Source organism: Sinocyclocheilus rhinocerous, unplaced genomic scaffold (assembly GCF_001515625.1).
Source record: "Sinocyclocheilus rhinocerous isolate Xijiao unplaced genomic scaffold, SAMN03320098_v1.1 scaffold936, whole genome shotgun sequence".
In the NCBI taxonomy this organism is placed as follows: Eukaryota; Metazoa; Chordata; class Actinopteri; order Cypriniformes; family Cyprinidae; genus Sinocyclocheilus; species Sinocyclocheilus rhinocerous.
Genome location: NW_015662583.1, coordinates 411,450 through 423,530, shown reverse-complemented (window position 1 = coordinate 423,530; position 12,081 = coordinate 411,450). Strand labels below are relative to the sequence as shown.

At 31.4% G+C, this 12,081-nt stretch overlaps 1 protein-coding gene across 1 annotated transcript in view; it reads right to left on the bottom strand.

Moving 5' to 3' along the window:
- Positions 1-599: 599 nt before the first annotated feature.
- Positions 600-12,081, bottom strand: part of LOC107728133 (solute carrier family 22 member 23) — a 20,094-nt gene continuing 8,612 nt past the window's right edge. The window contains exons 4-10 of the mRNA XM_016538219.1: positions 9,782-9,950; positions 7,831-7,958; positions 7,649-7,751; positions 5,267-5,478; positions 5,160-5,192; positions 3,701-3,824; positions 600-1,432 (exon numbers count right to left, since the gene is read on the bottom strand). Of these exons, the coding sequence (XP_016393705.1) occupies positions 1,066-1,432; positions 3,701-3,824; positions 5,160-5,192; positions 5,267-5,478; positions 7,649-7,751; positions 7,831-7,958; positions 9,782-9,950 (1,136 nt within the window). The 3' untranslated portion in view covers positions 600-1,065. The remainder of the gene's footprint in view (positions 1,433-3,700; positions 3,825-5,159; positions 5,193-5,266; positions 5,479-7,648; positions 7,752-7,830; positions 7,959-9,781; positions 9,951-12,081) is intronic.

The window sequence follows — 12,081 nt, the reverse complement described above, 5'->3', positions numbered from 1 at the left end:
AGTTTATATCTTACGTTTCTTACTTTTTTCTCAGAATTGCGAGTTTATATCTTACGATTCTTACTTTTTTCTCAGAATTGCGAGTTTATATCTTACGATTCTTACTTTTTTCTCAGAATTGCGAGTACGATTCTTACGATTCTTACTTTTTTCTCAGAATTGCGAGTTTATATCTTACGATTCTGTGTTTATATCTTACTTTTTTTACTTTTTTCTCAGAATTGCGAGTTTATATCTTACGATTCGTACTTTTCTCTCAGAATTGCGAGTTTATATCTTACGATTCTTACTTTTTTCTCAGAATTGCTAGTTTATATCTTACGATTCTGACTTTTTTCTCAGAATTGCGAGTTTATATCTTACGATTCTGACTTTTTTTCTCAGAATTGCATTTATATCTTACAATTCTGACTTTTTTTCTCAGAATTGCATTTATATCTTACGTTTCTGACTTTTTTCTCAGAATTGCGAGTTTATATCTTACGATTCTGTGTTTATATCTTACGATTCTTACTTTTTTCTCAGAATTGCGAGTTTATATCTTACGATTCTTACTTTTTTCTCAGAATTGCATTTATATCTTACGTTTCTGACTTTTTTCTCAGAATTGCGAGTTGAAATTTTGCGGTTATATATTGCGTTTATATCTTGATACGTTTTTTCTTAGAATTGCGAGAAAAAAGTATGAATTGTGAGATGAAAAAGTTGCGAATACCTTTTTTATCTTCTTTATCCTGTGACGGAAACAAGCTTCCGTGCACGAATGAAGTCCGCTGGTTCTTACTGTCAACATCATTCTGTCCTTAATAAATACCAAACATACAAAAAAACACATTCAAATCAGTGAAACTCCTCCGTGAGTTTGTTTTTCATTAGAGGCCGTTCGAAAAATAGAGCTCCTTTCGCTGAATGCAAGTTAAAATACATTTTACAAACATTTTCAGTTTGTTCAATGGTAGGAATCTTCACCGATGCTGGTTAATGAGGCGTTTGACACGTTACCACGACATCAGTCGCGTTTCGCCGTTTAAAAGCTTTCCGTTCGGCCATTCTTAGAAAACGACGTCATGACGTCCTCATGCCATTGGCTGTGCTGTTGCTAGGCACCAAGCCGTTGCCGGGGTTTACGACCTGCTGAAGAGGCGTGTCCTGAACGCGCGAATACTCCCTGACTTCGGTCCTGGCCAGTAGGTGGTGCTGCTCTCCGGGGAGGATGGGCCGCCGCAGAAGCCCCTCCCCCTCAGCGATAGTCTCGGGCAGCGGTTGGCCGGCGGTCTCCGGGAGCAACGGTATGCAAATGATGCAGAGCAGAGTGCAGCAGGTGAGGATCACGTGATGCAGAAAGAAACCCTTTTGATTGTGGAGCTCCATCAGCGGCGCCGTTAGCATGCCGAAACCCGCGCTCGCCAGGACCAGACCCACACCGCCACCCCTGTAACGACGAACCGAGAGACAGCCGTCAAAACACGTTCAACACCATCAGGTAATTAGTTAAAGGTGCATTAAGAGATTTCTCAGAAACGCTGTTGACAATGGATCGGACCGAGCACAAAAACACACTTGTAGCCAATTACCAGTAAGGGCGTGTCCAGTCGTGATGGGGGAGGTGCCTGTGTTGCATCACATGTTAGTTAATTTGGGGGCGGAGCTATCGAGATATGGTTGTATCCATTTGTTTTGGTGACTTCAAATATCAACAGTGTTTCTCAGAAATCTCTTACTGCACCTTCAATACTGCAATTGTATTATTTCATTAGTGTTTGCTAGGTCAAGCATGCAAGTATTAAAAACATGAATGATTCCTTGGTAACACTTTACAATAAGGTTCCATTTGTTTACATTAATATAAACTAACAATGACTAACGAAATAGTTAAGGTTAATTTAAACTTTTACTAAAACCAGGGTTAGTGTAGGTAACTAAAACCATAGAGAACATTTTTGTTTCTTGACATAAAATAAACATTAACTGAAATAAAATAAAATGCATAAAATCTTAAACTTTTTTTTTAGGTTGTTGCCAAAGCAACATGTCATTGTGCTAAAATAACTAAAACTATAAATTACAACAAAATAAAAAAATACGTAGACATATTTAAAACATTTTTAAATACTAATAAAAATGTCAAAAATGCACAATAAAATAACTAAAATTGTAAGTAAGAATAAAGTGAAAAGAATATATTTAAAAAAAGTTAAGGAAAGTGTTAAAAAATTGGAAATAGAAAATAGAATCTAATTCAAAATATTAACAAAAAACTTTTTCGTTAAAACGAATAAATAAAACCGTTTATAGCAAAAATTAAATTTCTCATTTTCATTTAGTTTAACTTGAACTACTAAAATAACTAAACTAAAACAAATTAATAATAAGTAAAGAAATATAAAAAATGAATAAAAATGACAACAACTACAAGTAAAAACATAAAAATACGAACTAATTTAAAATATTAACAAAAACTACATTTCTCATTTTCGTTTAGTTTAAAATAATTATCTAAAACAAATAAGTTCATAAGTATATATTAAAAACCCCAAAAACTAATAGAATTGACAAAAACAACAAAATGACTCAAACTTTAACAGAACTAAAACAGAAGATTTAAAAATAGAATATTAACAAACTGACTAATACACTATTAAAATCAAAAGTTGCATCTATTAATATTATTTAATTAACCTCAGATAACAAACTATGAACAGCTGTATTTTTATTAACTAATAAATACTGCTCAGTGTAAAGTGCTCTGGATTGGTCAGAACAGACTCGGAGTGAGAATTACAAGATCACAATTGTGAGAAAATGATTGTCACAATTGTCTGAATTCTGAGATAAAAAGTTGCAATTAATAGAAATTGTTTTTTAACTTTATTAGCTATAAACTGCAATTGCACGATAAAAAAAATCAGAATTATAAGATAAAAATGTACTTTTTAAAATTTAAAATTTTTTTTTTTTTGGTTCTGTGGCATTAAAAAAACAGAATTGCGACATGCAAACTCAAAAAAAGTCAGAATTGTAAAACAAAACTCACAATTACAAGTTTGTAATTTAAGTTTGTAACACAAATTCGCAATTCTGAGCCAAAAAGTTGAAATTGTGAGAAAGTTCAACAAGCTTCCATAAAACCCTGTTATTAAAATATGAACAACAAAATATACTGTATTAAAAAACTGTATTTATTTACAAGTGCAATGTCTTCAAATGGCCTATTAACATGTATGAAATTCTCTTTTAATTCTAATGGTCAAAATGACACGCGAGAGTCAAATACAGAAAAATACACTTATGCTTTACAATGTTTCAGTCTCTTGCAAATTTTAAATTCAAAAATGTTATTTTAAATTCTTTCAAATTTTATGCACTCCGCGTTTGAGTGAATCTCATTAATGCGTGTCCAGGTCATGTTTCATGCCAAAATCAAAAAAAATAAAAATATTTTTAAAATACTCAAGATCGCATTGCATTGTAACACTTATTAATAATTTTGAATATATATTTTTTAAAATTCATAATTAAGCTTTTTAAAAAAAATTTAGTGATGTACATCTAGAACGGTGCTTGAAAAAAAAAAAATCACATTAAAATGATATTTTTGGTCCTAAAAATAGGTTTAATTTTCTTTAAGAAAACTGTACTTTGCTATTTGTTTTTGTTATTTCTGGGGTGAAATATGTCGCTGACAGACAGAGATGCTGACCTGATGACCGTCGGTGTGATCTCAGCGCAGTAGAAGATGCTGAGTGTGCTGACAGCATGAGACGAGAACATCCCGATGATGGAGAACGCGTACGAGAAGCGCTGGTTCAGCGTGTCCCGCAGAACTATGACCAGATAGACAAGATATAAATACACACCGCTTTCCCCAAGCATACAGTAACGTCAGTGAATCACTGCAAAGTCTAGTGCAGGCTGTTCTTGTTGCATTTAAATCAGTGTGACAATTTATGTAAAAATGGAGTGATTTACTTTACAAAGAAATACGTGTTCGTGATTCATGAATGAAGCCCATTCTTCTTTCAGCTTTTTCTATAAAGTTTGTCTCTGCTTGATTGTTACATTATCGTCCAGATCTAATCTGATAAATGCAACTATTGGGCATAAAGATATTAAGATACATTAACATCAACATCATGATTTTCTGTGAAGATGCTTTTGAAAAGCGCTGTACACATACAGCTGACTTGACTTATTTTCTTTCCTCGAAAAACAAAAGGAACATAAAAATCACAAAATTATTCACAATTACTTAATTTATTGACATCTCTAATATTTTTAAGTCATAATTTATAGGTTTAAAAATATTTTTATATTTCCTCCTAATGTACATGTAACACTGGTGTGATAATACACTGAATATAATAAAAAAAAAAAAAAGAATATTCATATAAAATATAATATATGGTAGCCTGTTTCCAGACCAAATTTACCTTTTGTTTAAAAAACAAAACAAAAAACACTTTCACACACACACACACACACATATGTATATATATTTAACTTATGTTAAATTACACCAAATATAATTTATAATATGAATTTGGATTATTTGACTCAGAATGTTTCAAATGTATTTGTAGAATTTTAAAAATATTATTTAAATTAACATTATTTATAGAAATGTAAAGTGTTACTATCCAGCCATAATAATTTTTATTTATTTATTTTTATGTATTTATTTATTTTAATCTTCTTTATTTTAGTCTATTTTTTATTTAAATCTAGTTTTTGTTTGATTAAAATAAATAAATGTAAATTAAATGTAGTTTTACTGTATTTTAATAACTATGCATGAGAAAAATAAATAAATAAAATCCTCCCTAATGCATATGTATCATTTTAAATTACCTTTATAATAAAAAAAATCGATTAATTAAAATAAATAATGTTTTTATATTACCTTAGTTTAAATGAAACCAAATTCAATTTATAAAATGATGTAAAACTCAGAATGTTTGAAATGTATTAGTAGAAATAAACATGAATGATTATCACTGAATGCTGGTTATTGCTCATTCCAATTTCATGTTAGCTACAGTATTGCATTAACTATGCATGATTATTTAAATGCATTTTATTATTTGAATTTGGCATTCTTTATTCGCTGCGGTCACAACAGTGCTTTATAAAATATATAATGCATAATATTGTTGTATTACCTGCATCGTGCCATATACTGTACTTCCCGATCACTGTATTAGGAGAGAGAAGACAGCTGTTAGTAAGCGCTCAGAGTCTCCGTCATCATGTGCTGTGCTGTACGTACGGTTGAGCAAACCCAGCTGCAGCAGCGACGCCAGAGCCGTGATGATCATGAAGGTGAGAAGTCCTCCTCTCCTGCCGAAGCCAGCCACCACCGGGAACAGCACCATGCAGGAGGCCACGGCGATCGCCGCTAACGCGTAATAATGCAGGTGAGACGTGCTGCCCTCCAGAACGCTGCGCGCGAAGCAGTGATGGATGCCGTAACCCGTCAACCTGAGAGCGGGAACGACCCGTTGGTTTAGTGTTGAGAGCAGAACAAACGCACAGCGATTCGCTCAAACTGCGTAAAAAATGTAAAAAGAAATAAGATTAAAATAAGTGTTAACAATTATTACAATAAATAAAGAATATTTATATTAAATAAATCAATAAAAATTTTAAAATAAATAAATACATAATTATATAAAAGTACTATAATAATTTAATCAATAGTTTTTAATCAAATTTGTATTTATTTTAATATTTTTAATGTATTTTAATAACATTTTTATATATTTATTTATTTTAATCAAATTTTATTTATGTATTTATTTTAGTCTAATTTTTATGTATTTATTCATTTTAATAAATTTTTTTATTTATGTATTTATTTTAGTCTAATTTTTATGTATTTATTCATTTTAATAAATTTTTTTATTTATGTATTTATTTTTATCTAATTTTATGTATCAATTTCTTTTATTTCTGTATTTATTTGTTTTAATCTATTTTTGTTTTACTCTAATTTTATGTATTTTAATCTATTTTGATGTATTTATATATTTTAATATTTATTTTAAATTAAGTTATGTATTTATTTTTTTTAATCTACGTTTTTATTTTAATCTAATTTTTTTAATAAATACATAAAAATTTTATTAAAATAAATATAAATTACATTAAAAATAAATATATACATTTGATTAAAAATAATTAATTAAATAAAAATTAGCTTAAAATAAATAAGTAAACAAATAATACATCTAACAGTACTGTACTATGAGAAGAAAAAATACAATAATGTACCTTTACAGAAACAATAATATTTGGGATAATCTGTAGTAGTATTTTTTTCACAGTATAAATTGGTTCTTCATAGAAGAAACTATATAGATGCCTTTAAAATTTTCGGATAGGGATCTTTGCATGAAGATTATATTTGAGGGTCTAAGATAGGAAACCCCTGATCTAGATGACAAATTATTTCCCAAAAACGTGAACAAACGCTGCATGTAACGCTCAAGAATCAATCCCAGAATGCATTGCAACAAGTTTAGAGAAAAGAGTCATTTAAGTTTAGAGTTTTTGATTATGAATCTGAAAGTACTGATGAAATCTAATCTAATCTCTATGTGGAGTGTTTTAAGAGGTCGTGCAGCAGCACTCACGAGTTAACACACAGGACGACGGTGTTCTTCCACAGGTTTCTGGTGCCACTCAGCTGCGTCACGCAGTACGTCTTCGGCTTCTGCTGCAGTTCAGTCTCCAGCTCTGCAAAACCATCATCATCATCCTCATCATCCTCCTCACGCAGAAGGTAAAGCACACTCACAGCAGCAGCTCTGCTCACCTGAGAGGATGCTGCTGGCGTCGGTTGCCGTGTCGACGCTGTTGCTATGGGCGATGCGGTACATCTGTTGCTTGGCTCTTTGGTAATGTTGAGTGACCAACAACCAGCGCAGAGACTCCGGAAACATCCTGAGCGGAGAAACACGAGAGTGGGACGCTTAAACTGAGCATTCTGGCCACAAACTGCCCAAAAAAGGTTTTCTTAGAACTTGTTTTCCAGTATAAGCATCTCAAAATTCTTAAATTGAGATACATTTACTTGAGAAGGAAAATGACTCAAGTTTTCAGAAAAAAAGGCACTTAAAACTTTAGCAATTTATTTCATTTTTTACAATAATGTCCTATGAAATTCTGTGTTTTATGTTCAATTGGACATGCTTTTTTTTTTTTTTTACACAAAAGAGTTGATTATATAATAACACTTGCATATAATAAAAAGAATAAACTAGAAATGTAAAAAAATGTACATCTGGTTCAAAGCAAAACAGAAGCAGAATTATTATTAAAACCAAAACCACAGAATTTAAGAAAAAAAGAAAAATGAATTGTATAAGTTTCATGATTTCAAAAAACAGAGATGCTTTTGATTACTAAAATTCATTACAAAATTCGGGAAAAAATTTTAACAAAACAAAAAAAACATGGAATTTAGGAGAAATAAAAACATATTTCAAAAGGCCTAACGTTCAAGAATCAATCCCAGAATGCATTGCAACAAGTTTAGAGAAAAGAGTCATTTAAGTTTAGAGTTTTTGATTATGAATCTGAAAGTACTGATGAAATCTAATCTAATCTCTATGTGGAGTGTTTTAAGAGGTCGTGCAGCAGCACTCACGAGTTAACACACAGGACGACGGTGTTCTTCCACAGGTTTCTGGTGCCACTCAGCTGCGTCACGCAGTACGTCTTCGGCTTCTGCTGCAGTTCAGTCTCCAGCTCTGCAAAACCATCATCATCATCCTCATCATCCTCCTCACGCAGAAGGTAAAGCACACTCACAGCAGCAGCTCTGCTCACCTGAGAGGATGCTGCTGGCGTCGGTTGCCGTGTCGACGCTGTTGCTATGGGCGATGCGGTACATCTGTTGCTTGGCTCTTTGGTAATGTTGAGTGACCAACAACCAGCGCAGAGACTCCGGAAACATCCTGAGCGGAGAAACACGAGAGTGGGACGCTTAAACTGAGCATTCTGGCCACAAACTGCCCAAAAAAGGTTTTCTTAGAACTTGTTTTCCAGTATAAGCATCTCAAAATTCTTAAATTGAGATACATTTACTTGAGAAGGAAAATGACTCAAGTTTTCAGAAAAAAAGGCACTTAAAACTTTAGCAATTTATTTCATTTTTTACAATAATGCCCTATGAAATTCTGTGTTTTATGTTCAATTGGACATGCTTTTTTTTTTTTTTTACACAAAAGAGTTGATTATATAATAACACTTGCATATAATAAAAAGAATAAACTAGAAATGTAAAAAAATGTACATCTGGTTCAAAGCAAAACAGAAGCAGAATTATTATTAAAACCAAAACCACAGAATTTAAGAAAAAAAGAAAAATGAATTGTATAAGTTTCATGATTTCAAAAAACAGAGATGCTTTTGATTACTAAAATTCATTACAAAATTCGGGAAAAAATTTTAACAAAACAAAAAAAACATGGAATTTAGGAGAAATAAAAACATATTTCAAAAGGCCCTAAAATTGTAATTGTTGTTAAACTTTGAATAAACTGTTGTTAAATTGTATCGGTTTCCTGATTTCAATTAATTAAACATGTTTTTTGATGACTAAAATTAAATTTAAACATTTAAACAAAAACTGAGAAAGGAATTACAACAAAAAACACGGAATTCAGTCAGAGTTTAACCATTAAAATGAAATCACTTAAATCAATTAAAACCAATTAAAACAATCAATTAAATTTAAAAAAAGGAATTGAGAAGCATTAAAACAGAATATAAAAAAATGGGAAAAAATAAAACCGAATTTGGTTGGTGGTGGGGGGGGGATAAAGCAAAGATGATTTTATTTATTTATTTTTATTATTATTTTGGGAATCCAAAAATGATCAAAACTTAGGGAGTTTATAATTAAAATGAGGAAAAATATCGGTCAAACACTAATCTTTTTTCCCCTTTGAATTCAGTTTCTTCTTACTGCACTGACAGACATTTTGTCTTGTTTTTAAGGATAAACTCACTTCAGTTTGATACATTTTTCAGGAAACAAGACTTTATATCATTAAGTCATTTTACTTTTTCAGTAAATGCATCTTGATTTAAGGACGTTGAGATGTTTGTGCTGGAAAACCACAAAAATACACAGATGTTTGGGGAAAATATCATAGGGCCCTAAAAGGTAATTGTTGTATAATTGTAAAAGTTAGTTCATTTAAAAAGTTAATGGTAAGAAAATCCGTTTTTGCTTGTTTTTATGTGTTGTTTCAGGATGATTAAATGTGAAATAGATTATAGACTAAAACATTGAACCAGTGCCAAAAAGAAAACGCTCAAATAAAGGAAATATATGTGACCCTGGAGCACAAAAGCAGTGTTAAGTCGCTGGGGTATATTTGTAGCAATAGCCAACAATACATTGTATGGGTCAAAATTATACATTTTTCTTTTATGCCAAAAATCATTACAAACCATACATCAATGGAAAGCTAGCTTTCAGATGCTGCATAAATCTCAATTTCATAAAATTGACCCTTATGACTGGTTTTGTGCTCCAGGGTCACATATGGTCAAAATATCTGTCCGTCCAAAAGTACTAATTATTTAACAAACAGAAAACGAAGTGGTTTACTTGCTACTAAAAGATTGAATAGGCCACCAACCTGCTAAAATTCATTTGAGTTAGTCAACAGGATTTTCTTCTCATGCATTTCAACTGTGCATTAATTTGCTCTAGTGCTTGTGTCTCATGCATCAGTATTGCTTTAATGTGTTTGATTGCGCGTCTTACCAGACGTACGGCAGCATGAGCACAAACGGTGCGATGATGACGCTCTGCAGGATCTGCCAATCACGGCACAGCGCCGCCAGACCGGGCATCAGCAGCTGACCGCTCACGATGATCAGACTGGCGATCATAGTCATGGAGAAACGCCACGCGGGCAAACACAGCTCGATCCCTGAGAGACCAGAGAGCAGCGCTCAGTCACACCCCAACAAACATCACAGACACTACGCCATCGCCCCACGATTAGACATGCTCTCTCATTATTACAGCCCAATTAATCCATTCAAATGGAATCCAGAAACAATAAAAAACACAGAATTTGGGGAATTTCAGGGCTCTAAAATTGTAACTGTTGTTAATTTTGTTAACTTTTAATAAACTGTTGTTAAAGTATATAAGGTTCCTGATTTCAAATAATTAAACATTGTTTTTAATCAAATTAGACATAATTACTAAAATTGAATTTAAACATTAAAACAAAAGTAAAAAATTATAATGAAAAACAGTGAAAAAATAAAATCGATTTCATAGGACCCTAAAATTGTAATTGCAACTTAATAAACTGTTGTTAAATATTTTTTTTTAATTATTATTAATACAAGTTAATTTGACCATTGAAACAAAAGTCTAAAAAAAATTACAAAACAAATATACGGTTCTCATAGGGCCCTAAAAATTTAATTGTTGTTACACTTTTAATAAACTTTTGTTAAATTGTACCTGATTTCAATTAGTTAGGTTTTTACTCAAATTTGATTTAACCATTAAAAAAAACAATCCAGAAAAAAAAACAATTAAAAAATAAAAACAATTTGAAGGGAAAAATACATTTAAATTTAAAATTATATTATATATAATTTATTTAATTTATTTTAATTTATTTAATAATCTGTTGTTAAATTGTATACATTTCCCAATTTAAATTAAATAGACATGTTTTTTTTATTACTAAAATTTAATTTAACCATTGAAACAAAATTCTGGAAAAATTATAACGAAAAACACAGATTTCGGGAAAAATATAACTGATTTCATAGGGCCCTAAAAAGTAATTGTTGTTAAACTTGTAAAAGTTAGTTAATTAAAAAAGTTAATTAGACATGTTTTTGATTGCTCAAATTTAATTGAACCATTTTTTTTAAATCAGAAAAAAAATGAAAAACAATATTTGGGAAAAATAAAATGGAATTTGGAAAAATATTAAATTAAAAAGATTAATTGTTGTTAAGCCTGTAGAAAACAGCTGTTGTATAGGTTTCCTGATTTCAATTCATTAGTTTTTTGATTCTTAAAAGTTAATCATTAAAACAGAATCCAGAAAAATTAAAACAGAAAAGAAGTATATTATATTACTACATACATACAAACAGTAGTAAGCTAAAAGCACTGGGATGTTGTACAGTTTATGGTGTATACACACTCTTTTTGAGCTAATACTGCACACAAAGATGATTTTATGGTTCTTTGTTTTGTTTTTCAGTTGTACAGGCGCCACCTAGTGGACTGGAGTTCTGAAGATCATGTGACTCTGAAGACTGGAGTAATGATGCTGAAAATACAGCTTTGATCACAGAAATAAATTACGTTTTATTATATATTCACATAGAAAAGAGCTGTTTTAAATAGTAAAAATATTTGCTAATTTTACTACATTTTTGCTCAAATAAATGCAGCCTTGGTGAGCAGAAAGCATTTAGTTAGTAAGTGTCTCTCTCCTTATTCCTCCTCTCCTCAGACACTGACAATCACACACAGTGAATGAAATGGATGGAGTTCAGACCGCAGCATAACACAATCTTACAACTCTATTCATGTGCGAGTAACTGCTCCAAATGAATCCCAGCGGATCAATTTGTCATATCATGAGCGGATATTAAACCAAGAAGAGATGCTGATTATTCTTTGTATTAAACACAACAGCTTTCTGAGCCAAAACTAATACTGTTAGAGTGAAGATGCATTTAGAAATACTACTTTTTTCAGAAAGCATTTTATGGTCCAGCAGGTGAAAATGGTGATGATTGATTTGGCAAACACCAGTTTAAAAAAAAGACCGTATTTTCTTCTATTATGAAAGTGAAGCTGTTGTTAATGTTATGGCTGTTTTTCACTCACTGTCAATCATGATGATGTCCAGTGACCCAAAAGCTTTTGAGGAAACTGTGCTGTAAAGCATCAGACTTCAAATGTCATCTGAGTCTGAGCGAAGCAGAAAGCGGCTCCATTAGAGCAAATTAATGAACTCGGAGGTGTTCTGGTCATTAAACACACACACACACACACACACACACACACAGACACAC